The sequence below is a fragment of the Dendrobates tinctorius genome, unplaced genomic scaffold, assembly GCF_039654945.1.
Source record: "Dendrobates tinctorius isolate UK_male_01 unplaced genomic scaffold, ASM3965494v1 ptg000139l, whole genome shotgun sequence".
Classification (NCBI taxonomy): Eukaryota; Metazoa; Chordata; class Amphibia; order Anura; family Dendrobatidae; genus Dendrobates; species Dendrobates tinctorius.
This window is the reverse complement of record NW_027361807.1, coordinates 1,400,306-1,412,523: the sequence shown is the minus strand read 5'-3', so window position 1 is coordinate 1,412,523 and position 12,218 is coordinate 1,400,306. Positions and strand designations below refer to the sequence as shown.

Genomic DNA, 12,218 nt, shown 5'->3' with positions numbered 1-12,218 from the left:
ATAGCTGTTCACTCTCCCCAGTCCCACAAGCTCGCTGCCTCGGGGTAATCCTTGATACTGATCTCTCTTTCAAACCACATTTCCAAGCCCTTTCCACTTCCTGCTGACTTCAACTCAAAAATATTTCACGGATCCGTACATTCCTCAACCAAGAATCTGCAAAAACCCTAGTCCATGCTCTCATCTCCTGCCTTGACTACTGCAACCTCCTGCTCTGTGGCCTCCCCTATAACACACTCGCACTTCTCCAATCTATTCTAAACTCTGCTGCCCGAGTAATCCACCTGTCCCCCCCCCTGTGCCCAGGCCTCTCCCTTCTGTCAATCCCTGCACTGGCTCGCAATTACCCAAAGACTCCAATTCAAAACCCTAATCATGACATACAAAGCCATCCACAACCTGTGTCCTCCATACACCTGTGACCTCATCTCCTGGTACTTACCTGCACGCAACGTCTGATCCTCACAAGATCTCCTTCTCTACTCCCTTCTTATCTCCTCTTCCCACAATCGCATACAAGATTTCTCCCGTGCATCACCCCTACTCTGGAATTCTCCCCCACAACATATCAGACATTCGCTTACCATGGAAACTTTCAAAAAGAACCAGAAGACCTACCTCTTCCAACAAGCTCTGCAACCTGCAGTATCTACCGATTGACCAAGCCACTGGACGACCAGCTCTACCTTCGCCTTCTGTATCCTCACCCATCCCTTGTAGATTGTGAGCCCTCGCGGACAGGGTTCTCTCTCCACATGTACCCGTCGTGACTTATTTAAGATTACTGTACTTGTTTTTTTTATGTATACCCCTCATCACATGTAAAGTGCCATGGAACAAATGGCGTTATAATAATAAATAATAATAATGGGTCATAACTCCTTAATAGATGGTCCTAGCAAGGTGGTTGTGCCACTATTGGATACAGCCAGACCCCTGCTACACGTTCAGACCAAACACAGCTTTGCCACCTGGCTCCTACTAGCCATTCTAGATAGCTTCCCACCATGTGGTGCTAGAGCATATTGGGACCCTGGAAGGTGCTTGACCCAATCCAGAGATCTCGAAAATGTAGTCATTGTGTGGCTAGGACATACGATAAGTTCATATTCTCCTTATGAAACCATAGCTGTTTAAACAAAGCAGTTAGACTGCATGGTATGGATCCACAGGGGGTCTTCCTGTACTAGCTAGTTGGAGGGGGTGTGAATTCCTTTTTGAAGTCGAGAAGCTGGACCCCCCAGCTGAGCCAGGTGTTCTGTCACTGCTGCACGTTTTCAGGATTGTAAGCTGTCAATAAATCCCCCCATCCTTCACATCTGGCATCACAACAATTTTCTGCTTATTCACTCCACTGGCCAGTATCCACTCTGTGGATATAAAAGTCCAGATCCCTGTATAGGCATTAAATAGTAAAGTCCAGAATTCTCCTGAGCCCTGCTAAATGGAAGAGTTGTCAGTCTTGTGACAATTACAAGGAGACTCATTTTAAAAAGGTGAGATGCACATCACTCTCAGTTTAGGGAAACTAACCCAACTTCTGTGGGAGTAATCATTGCCATTATAAACATCTTTGTTTTGTTTTCACATGGAAAAGAAAATAGGAAATAAGGAGAGGTACTGTAGCTGTCAACAAGCGTTTGGCCGTCATCTGTCTAAAGTGTAGCTAGGAAAAAGTTATCGTGATCAGAAATCTTTTTGCACTTTGCTGTTTGTGGCCAGTTTTCAAATAAAACTGCTATACACAATTTGTCACAGATGCAGTATATGTTTATTTTACCAGTAATTGCTCCATGATGGCTATATGGCTTGTAAGAACACCATTCCTATCCAGAGCCACCTGTTCCTGAGGGACAGTAGAGAAAGAGTATACATATATGATTAATCAAATTTCCTTACCATTTTTATGTAACAATGCAAGCCTATTTGAGATATTGCCAAGGTAATATAATCTTGTACATATTATCTTTCTGTAATAATCAGATTATTAGCCTAGGTACTGCGTCATACTTGTGTCACACCACATTCATATTACTAAGTAAAATATCACAAGATGTCTGTTCGGATGTAGTTCTGACTTATAGTCAAATGATTCCTATTAAAGCGAACCTGTCATCAGTATTTTGCTAAGTAAACTACGGCATTGTCAGTTTGGTGCTGTTACGCTAATTAAAATTATACCTGGGCTCAAGAAATCTGTCTTGTGGTTGTTGTTTAACCTTTGTTTGCAGTTTTGAGTTAATGATATGCTAGTGCTTCGAGGTTTGCCTGTGGGTGGGTCTTTTTTTAGTGCTCTGGCTTCATTGTGATCATTCTGGCTTAAATGACAGGTCACTGAACCTTCAGTGACCTGCGTCCTATTTTAAATACTGCACTTGTGCAGTTAATATTGTGGTCTTTTAAAAAAAAAATTAACTCCAGCAAAATGGCTCAGGCGGCACATTTGCAGTAGCATCTATCTGCAAGCAATGCTCTTAAAGGGAACCTGTCACCCTCCCAGGCGTTTTTAAGGAAAAGAGCCACCTTGTGCAGCACTAATGCTGCATTCTGTCAAGGTGGCTCTTTTATTTGGCGTCCCTTCCACCGCAGAAAGAAGCATTTTTAAAATTTGTCATTCATACCGGAAGTTTGTACGGGGGGGGCAGGTCTTTCCCCCTCTGACACAGACGCCTCACATCCATCAGTCATTTCTTCCTTGAGTCTTTGCTCCGCCTCCTCAGTGCTCTTTTGAAATCCTGGCGCCTGTGCTGTACTATATTTTCTTGGGCATGCGCAGTTAGCGCTGCCCTTGCTCTCACATCACATCCTGGCCTTCCTATCGCGCCTGCGTGGATGCGTGGCCAGAGATCCCGCCCCGCAGTCGCTTATGATTTATTCACACTGCGGGGCTGGGAATCTTGGGCATGCGCAGTAGTTCTCTGCGGCTCTCGGACTCCCTGAAGCCACAGAGAACTACTGCGCATGCCCAAGGTTCCCAGCCCCGCAGTGTGAATAAATCATAAGCGACTGCGGGGCAGGATCTCTGGCCGCGCGTCCACGCAGGCGTGATAGGAAGCCCAGGATGTGATGTGAGAGCACGGGCAGCGCTACCTGCACATGCCCAAGAAAATATAGTACAGCACAGGCGCCAGCATTTCAAAAGAACGCTGAGGAGGCGGAGCAAAGACTCAAGGAAGAAATGACTGATTGATGTGAGGCGTCTGTGTCAGAGTGGGAAAGACCTGCCCCCCGGTCAAACTTCAGGTATTTTTGACCAATTTTAAAAATGATTAATCCTGCGGTGGAAGGGACGCTAAATAAAAGAGCCACCTTGACAGAATGCAGTATTAGTGCTGCACAAGGTGGCTCTTTTACTTATAAACGCCTGGGGGAGTGACAGGTTCCCTTTAATCTGCATAAGCTCCACCCACTGGTGGGAGGCACTTGCATGGAATGAGAGCATAGCTTGCAGATAGATGCTACTGTGCAAGCATAGGCACCATTTTGTTGAAGCGAAATAAACTTTGGCTACAGCAAAATGGCGCCGGCTCATGCGTAGTAGCATCTATTAGCAAGCGATACTACGCATGTGCCGCTGCGAGTGCCATTTTACTGGAGTTACTTTTTTTTTTAAAGACCACAATATTAACTGCGCAAATGCAGTACTTAAAACAGGTGGCAGGTCACTGAAGGTTCAGTGACCTGTCATTTAAACCACAATGATGGCGATGAGGCTAGAGCATCACATAAAGCCCCAACCACAGGCTGCCTTAAAGCAAGAAAATCTCATTAACTCAAAGCTGCAAACAGAGATTAAACAACAACCACAAGATGTATTTCTTCAACACAGGTATCATTTTAATTAGTGTAACAGCACCAACCTGACAAAGCCTTTGGTTTTCTTAGCAAAATCCTGATGACAAGTTTGCTTTACAGCAAATCTGTATTGCGTGCCCCTGGCACATAGTCCTAACAGAAATGTTTTTTATAGATTATTATATGTTCAAGCATACAGGTACTTGTCGCAAAATTAGAATATCATCAAAAAGTTAATTTATTTCAGTTCTTCAATGCAAAAAGTGAAACTCATTATATAGAGTCTTTACAAACAAAGTGACCTATTTCAAGTGTTTATTTCTGTTAATGTTGATGATCATGGCTTACAGCCAATGAAAACCCAAAAGTTATTATCTCAGTAAATTAGAATAATTAACTAAAAACACCTGCAAAGGCTTGCTAAACGTTTAAAAAGATGCCTTAGTCTGTTTCATTAGGCTCCACAATCATGGGGAAGACTGCTGACTTGACAGATGTTCAGACGGCAGTCAATGACACACTCCACAAGGAGGGTAAGCCACAAAAGGTCATTGCTAAAGCTGGCTGCTCACAGACTGCTGTATCCAATCATGTTAATGGAAAGTTGAGTGGATGTAAAAAGTGTGGTAGAAAAAAGGTGCACAAGCAACCAGGATAACCGAAGCCTTGATAGGATTGTTAAGAAAAGACCATTCAAAAATTTGGGGAGATTCACAAGGAGTGGACTGCTACTAGAGTCATTGCTTCAAGAGCCACCACACAAAGACGTATCCAGGACATGGACTACAAGTGTCGCATTCCTTGTGTCAAGCCACTCATGACCAATAGACAACACTAGAAGCGTCTTACCTAGACCAAGGAGAACAAGAACTGGACTGTTGCTCAATTGTCCAAGGTGTTGTTTTCAGATGAAAGTAAATTTTGCATTTCATTTGGAAATCAAGGTCCCAGAGTCTGGAGGAAGAGTGGAGAGGTGCATAATCCAAGCTGTTTGAGGTCTAGTGTGAAGTTTCCAAAATCAGTAATGGTTTGGGGAGCCATGTCATCTGCTGGTGTAGGTCCACTGTGTTTTATCAAGACCAAAGTCAGCGCAGCCGTCTACCAGGAAATTTCAGAGCACTTCATGCTTCCCTCTGCCAACAAGCTTTTTGGAGATGGAAATTTAATTCTCCAGCAGGACTTGGTACCTGTCCACACTGCCAAAAGTACCAATACCTGTTTTAAAAACAACACTGTATCACTGTACTTGATTGGCCAGCAAAGTCGTCTGAACTTAACCCCATAGAGAATGAGATGAGAGACACCAGACCCAACAATGCAGACGAGCTGAGGGCTGCTATCAAAACAACCTGTACTTCCATAACAATTCAGCAGTGCCACAGGCTGATCACCTCCATGCCACGCCACATTGATGCAGTAATTGATGCAAAAGGAGCCCTAACCAAGAATTGAGTGCATTTACTGAACATACAGCTTCTTTAGCAATGACCTTTTGTGGCTTACCCTCCTTGAGGAGTGTGTCAATGACTGCCTTCTAGACATCTGTCAAGTCAGCAGTCTTCCTCGTGATGTGGAGCCTACTGAAACAGACTAAGGGACCTTTTCAAATGCTTAGCAAGCCTGTGCAGGTGTTTTTAGTTAATTATTCAAATTCACTGAGATAATTACTTTTGGCTTTTCATTGGCTATAAGCCATAATCATCAACATTAACAGAAATAAACACTTGAAATAGATCACTCTGTTTGTAATTACTCTATATAATATATGAGTTTCACTTTTTGTAACGAAGAACTGAAATAAATTAACTTTTTGATGATATTCTAATTTTGAGAAGCACCTGTATATAGACCCATTTTTAAGAGATGTAGCAATTGCAAATAAACATACATACAGTACATAATACTGACAAGTGGAAGGTCCTCTAAAAAGTATAATATGAACCACAAATCTCTTACCAGACTTGCTTCCGTTCCAAAAATATCTTTGGTACTACAGCCAGTGATATCCTAAATCAGAAAGTAAAGATTACTTATATACCGATGTTTCATCGTTATGTTCAGTCTGTATATGTTATAGTCCCAGTTTAATAGTGTTGTTCAGGAAACTGTCATCAGGATTTCACACTCCCTAAACTATTATTTGTACATGTTGCGCTAACAAAGACAAGTCCAGCAATACCTTAACATAGCCAGTTCATTTCTCCATTATTGAAAAATCTGCATTAGAATGGATATGCACTAGAGGTTGAAGAACTATTGTAGCTATAAAGCCTCTGTCACTCCAGTTATATTTCCCACCCATCGCTGCCTCATCCTGTTTGACTGACAGCTCCTTTGCCTGAAGTCAGACAGTATAGAGGCTGTCACGCCAGCAGGAGAAGACATCGCTGGACGGGAAGTAGAGCTGGAGTGACAGAGGCTTCAGATCTACAGTCTCATTTGCATATCCATTCAAACTTTGATTTCCCAGTAATGGAAGAACGGACTGGCCATGTAAAGGTATTGCTGTACTTATATTTGAAGGAGCAACATGTGCATATAAAGGAGAGAAATTCTGCTGACATATTTCTTTTAGACCACTACTAATTGTTCAAACTAAGAGACAGAAATGTCCAGTTTATCCTCGATTGCAAGCACAGGGCAAAAGAAAATCTATGGGTCAATATGGCCTGCGCACTGCAGTATTCTGCTCTGCCCTCAACAGGGCAGAGCAGTGCGCCTGCGCAGGAGCCACGACAGGCAGCAAAGAAGAGGACATCACTGTTAGAAGATGGGAGGCGCCGGACGGCAACACCCATCGGACCAAGACCAGATCGTCACCCTGGGTGAGTATAATATAACTCATTTTTCTTATCTTTCAGGTTTCAGCATTACAGAATGTTGTAGATAAGCCCCTGATGGCGGTGCCAGCAGCTGATACTCGAAAAATGGGGTGACAGATTCCCTTTAAGCCTTTGCATCTGCATCAGTAGACTGCAAGCTGTGGCTCCCCAGCTATTGGAGAACTACAGGCCTGATTCAACAAGACTGATGTCTGCTATGTCAGCTTTTACTAATTGTGTGTTACTTCAGTCAGGAATGTTATTGTCATACATTATCATAAAATAGTCAAGCGGGGGATGTAAAATGGCTAAAATTCACAACATTTTGAGACATTTGTAGGTGTTTTATGTCAGAATTTTAGCAAAGAACACCTTGATCAATCAACCCCTGCAACTTTTATTCTGATTGACATAAGAGCTTTAAATCCTAAATTTTTGTAACCTGCAAGCAAAAAAAGTCTTTAAGCAGAACACACATAATTTTTAGTTCAATACATCCTATATTGAAAAAATTACACATTTCCTGAACATGCTGGCCTATAAGTACAATACAGAACAATGGGTGTCCATGCATAAAACCGATTTAGGTAATCGAGGTGCTGAAGATGACAATAATGTTGATAACAATATCGAAATGTATCTACCACAAGATGCTGAATTGCTTCCATGAGTTCTTCTTTGTTTCTCATATCCTAAAAAGCAAGTGTATTGCATGTATTAGCTATGCAAATATTACTTCTGCATAGCAAACAACCCTGGAATTAAAGGAATATCCACATTTTATAAAGTTATCACGTTACAAGGTTATGTCAATCCTAAGAACAAGATGAGTGCGACATCTATTTGAAGAGGCAGACCGGTCTCATATATCTTTTACTTTCTCATTTGTAAAATACGGTCCATATTTTTTTTATGTGTGCTAGACCCATGTTTGGTCTGTGTGACAGGTTTTTATCCATCTTGAATCTGTTTTCATGTATGTTATGAAAAATTCTTAGCTTGTTCTACCCATTATATAGGATAACAATAACGGACAGCGAAAGGACGACATCCGTGTGTTGTCCATTATTTTTTTAATGGGGTTATTGAAATTCTTTGATAAGGCTACTTTCACACTTGCGTTCTTTTGCGCTGCGCACCGTGCGCAGTGCAAACGCACATAAAAAGAGCATCATGCGTTTGTGTGCATTTTTTGGCGGTTTTGTGCATTTTTTTGGCGCTGACTTGTGCATTACCATGCGCACGTCAGCGCACCCATAGACTATAATGGGTGTTTGGGTGAAAAAACACGCATTGCGTGCGCATGCGTTTTTTTGGGACGAGTCAGACGCACAAAAAATGCAACAGGATGCATTTTGTGCGCCCGAGCGCCCACTACAAAAAAACGCATGCGCATACAAACGCATACAAACGCATGTGTATGCGCACCCATGTAAAGTATAGGAAAAAAAGTATACGTTTTTTTGAACAAAAAAACGCAAGTGTGAAACCAGTCTAACTTTGATCCACAACACGGATCAAAGTAGGACAAGTCTCCACTGTCTTTGGGGTTTTGTGGTGTGGACAATCGATCCATCAAAAAAAAGATTCATTAATCTGCAAAAAATACGAATGGTACACGTACCAAATAAACTAATATGTGAAACCAGTCTTAGGCTATGAGCAGACATCTTTTTCAGGCAGATTACGCTTCACAAAACGACACTTCTGTGTACTTATTCCATCTTATGTCACTTCTTTTATCTGCTTCAGGGGGTTCAGAAATCCTGAAGTAGTTAAATGAAGTGACATGCTCAATCTTTGGGTGCCTTCTTTTTCCAGAATAGAGTAAAAGACGCCAGCAAAGCCACTTCAGGAAAACTATTCCCAGTGTTTTTCTAAAGCGACTTTGCTTGAGAAAACTCGGTGGCTGCGCTGACGTCCAAAAGACGCTGTGTTCACATAGGGGATCTTACAAGTCAAATTTACACTGATCAAAAGGTGATACAAATGCAAGTAATCTACTATATAATCGTCTAATTCTGTCTGTCTCTCTGTTTGTAACGGAAATCCCGCGTCGCTGATTGGTCGAGGCCGACCTGGCGTGACCAATCAGCGACAGGCGCAGTCTGGCCGTGAATTGGCGCGGAATTCGAATGATGCACGCCACCCCAACCGTCGGGAGATCAGCGTAGGGGTGGCTCATCTCCCGACGGTTGCCGCGGGTCATCAGCCGCATGGAGGTCAGCGGCGACGCAGTCGGGAGATGACCGGCGCTAGCCTGATTCGTCGCGGCCGGCCGGGCACGACCAATCAGCGACAGGTGCAGTCCGCCCGCAAATTGTCGCAGGATTTGAACCATGCTTTTCTGATTGGTCGTGCCCGGCGACTAATCAGCGATATTGGCGCGGAATTTAACCCTCACCCACAGCGCGACGTAGTTCACTCATCTTTACTGAACAAGTTCTGTCAGTCACAGTGCCACATAGTTCAGTCACGTTTATATTTTACCTGGAGAATCCTGTGTATTCATTGCATTATTCTTAAATCTTCATAAATAAACTACATACATATTCTAGAATACCCGATGCGTTAGAATCGGGCCACCATCTAGTTACTTATATTGATAAGAAACCCTCTTTAGTACCAAAGAAGCCATAAAACCAGTAAAATTCACTGCTGTAATAATTTACCTTATACTTCATAAATGAACACAGGAATACTATCACACCATCAACAGCTGTCCCATCTTCTACCTAAAAAGTAGAAAATCATTTCTATCATATATACCATCATTTTTAAAAAGTCAATCTAATGCAGCATACTATATATATCAGAGTAAAGGACATATTTTAATATATACTTTTGCATATATTTACCATGGCTTTCTGCAAGCAGCTTCTCATTCCAGCAGAGTCTTGTTTGGTGTCTCCATCTCTATTTCTAATGATGTAATTTGATGTGGCAGCATCTAGAACCAATTATTTTATAATTTAATATAATTTATATTTCCTTCTTTATTGTCTGGATGAGACCCTAGATCAGTGTTTCCCAAACTCCAGTCCTCACAGCACCCAATATGTCATGTTTTCAGGAATTCCATAGTATTTCACAGGTGATGGAAGTATCATTAAGGCATCAGGAATTCTCTCACATGTGTAACACTATGGAAATCCTGAAAACATGACCTGTTGGAATTTGGGAACCACTGCCCTAGAGGATACATTAAAATCTGTTCCAAACATGTCACCTCTTTTAGAAAACCACTCAGGCATCACAAACTCCTGCACATAAAGTAATCAGTTACTTGCCATAATATGGCCCTCACAAGAGAACACAGCATGTAGGTGAAGCAACACATATTTCTGCTCAAGACATTGCTCACTTGCTTGTAGAATCATAAAAATATGGTCAAAATATGATAGTAATAAATATTATAAGAGAGTCACAAGACCAAAGATTTTGAATAAACAAAGAAAGAAGTCAGCCAGTAAGCAGGAGCAAGGTGTCATGATCCAGGTTGGATCTGACAGATAAATGTACAAAGTAACCTGTTTTTCCTTAAGCTGTGCGCGTAAGGTTGGTTTTTGCCCCCGGTGGCCATTAGGGTCATTGCACTGGTGTTTTTAGTTCTAGTTTGCCCCCGGTGCTGGTTAGTGTTATTGCACGGGAATCACTAACAGGTGTGATTGCTCAATAAAGGTGTGTCAGTTGTGCTCACTCACGGTTGGTGGTATTATTGGTCTTTTCCAACCATCCTTGGTGAAGGAAAGAGCTGTAGGAGAGAGAGTCCTGGGCAGCTCAGTCAGAGTCCTGGAGTGGCAGCTATGGTATCAGTGAGAAGGTCTTGCATAGCTTGGTGGAGTGGCAGCTATGGTGTCAGTGGGGAGTTCCTGCAAAGCTTGGTGGAGTGGCAGCTATGGTGTAGAGCTGCACTCAGTTGCTGGACTCTGTTGCCGGACAGTTGCACTCAGGTGCTGGACTCTGTTGCTCCAAGGCGGCACTCGGATGCTACATGCTGTTGTTGTAAAGCTGCACTCAGGTGTTGGACAAGGTCGGAGGAAGATGCACTCAGGTGTTGGACTCTGTTGAAGGGAGCATTAGCAACAGAGCAAAGCTAAGTGGTGTTCCCTGTTTGTCTCTTTTCCTTATGTGTGTGTTAGTCCAGTGGTGGGATTAGTGTCTGCACCGCCCACTTCACTAGAAAGGGCTAGGTGCAGGGCGAGCTAGGGATATTAGGTATCCTGATCAGCGCCCGATGTGGAACCAGCCTAGGGATCGTTAGGAGTGTAGAGACACTGTCTCAGGGGAGTGCAGGAGGTCTCCACGTCCCCGTTCCCTATCGCAGGGCCACCATTGTAATTGTTTCCCTGGTTTTCACCTTTATTCTGAAATTTGCCCTCCTGGAGGCGGTGTATCCAGACATATGTGTACCACTGAAATTCGCCTGCTGGAGGCGTTGTATCCGGCTGCACGTGTTATTATTTAAATTCGCCCTGCTGGAGGCGGTGTATCCAGGATCACGCGTGTCATATAAATTTGTCCTGCTGGAGGAGGTGTGTCCAGTCGCACGTGATCATGACACAAGGTGTCCAGATGCTCACCACAAAAAAAGGCGTTTCACGCAAAATGTTTCATCAGGGGTTAGCATACTTAGGAAAGGTCATACATATCACCCAACACCCAGCACTCCCACTAATCAGCTGGTTTTAGTCAAGGTCGTGGCTGGTTGTAAACATTGTACGAAGCTCCATTCAATGTGTAGTGCCCGCCACTGGGTGCTGGAGATAAACTCCTTTTCTCCTAAATAGTTGCCTTTATACATTTATGTTAAATTTTCCCAAACAAAATTTTTAAACTTTAAGCAGATATTCATTTGTGCAGATTGCGGTTTGTCTAAGGCCTGTTTCACACTTCCGTTTTTGTGTCCGCCAAACGGATCCGTTTCCGTTTTTTTGACGGAAACTGATGCAAACGGATCCGTTTTTTTAAAAACGGATCCGTTTTTTTGACGGATCCGCGGTAACCGTAATGGAAGTCTATGGGACAAAAAAAACGGATCCTGCAAAAAATGGCGGATCCGTTTTTTTACGGAAAACAACGGATTTTGACGGATTTGAAAAAACGGAAGTGTGAAACAGGCCTAAGGAATTATCAATGCAATGCAGATTAATGCTTACCGTGTCATCTTTCATATAACATTCACTTTTGTTGAAAAAGTATTTTTAAGTCAATAAAAACTTTAAAATTGTATTACGTACTGCATATTCTACTGATCTTGATTCAGATTTTGCAAAATATTGCTCGAACTGACAGTGTAAATTGTTGACACTCACCAAAGCAAATTGTGACTCCAATCACCAGAAGTGGCAATATAGTCCTCATTTCCATCCTACCAGCAAAGTATGTCTTCAGTGTACTGTACAGAGACATTGGGGATTTTGTCAATTTATACAGCAGATTTAGTTGTACATTCAATACTAAGCAAACAAGCATCATAAGGAAGAAAGTGTGATATCATTGTGAAACTTAAGACGGATGAAATCTGATGATCTTGATATTTGTCGTATTAGCAAGGAGGATCAAAGGCTGTTGCCTTAATGTTTAATGTTATTCTCCTCT

General features: G+C 42.5%; 1 protein-coding gene across 1 annotated transcript in view; it reads right to left on the bottom strand.

Annotated features, from left to right (window-relative positions):
• LOC141048966 (uncharacterized) overlaps nucleotides 1–12,005 on the bottom strand; it is a 51,963-nt gene extending 39,958 nt beyond the window's left edge. Inside the window, exons 1-6 of the mRNA XM_073545047.1 lie at nucleotides 11,933–12,005; nucleotides 9,476–9,567; nucleotides 9,290–9,352; nucleotides 7,262–7,309; nucleotides 5,752–5,802; nucleotides 1,781–1,846 (exon numbers count right to left, since the gene is read on the bottom strand). Coding sequence (XP_073401148.1) covers nucleotides 1,781–1,846; nucleotides 5,752–5,802; nucleotides 7,262–7,309; nucleotides 9,290–9,352; nucleotides 9,476–9,567; nucleotides 11,933–11,987 — 375 coding nt within the window. The 5' untranslated portion in view covers nucleotides 11,988–12,005. The remainder of the gene's footprint in view (nucleotides 1–1,780; nucleotides 1,847–5,751; nucleotides 5,803–7,261; nucleotides 7,310–9,289; nucleotides 9,353–9,475; nucleotides 9,568–11,932) is intronic.
• Nucleotides 12,006–12,218: the final 213 nt, after the last annotated feature.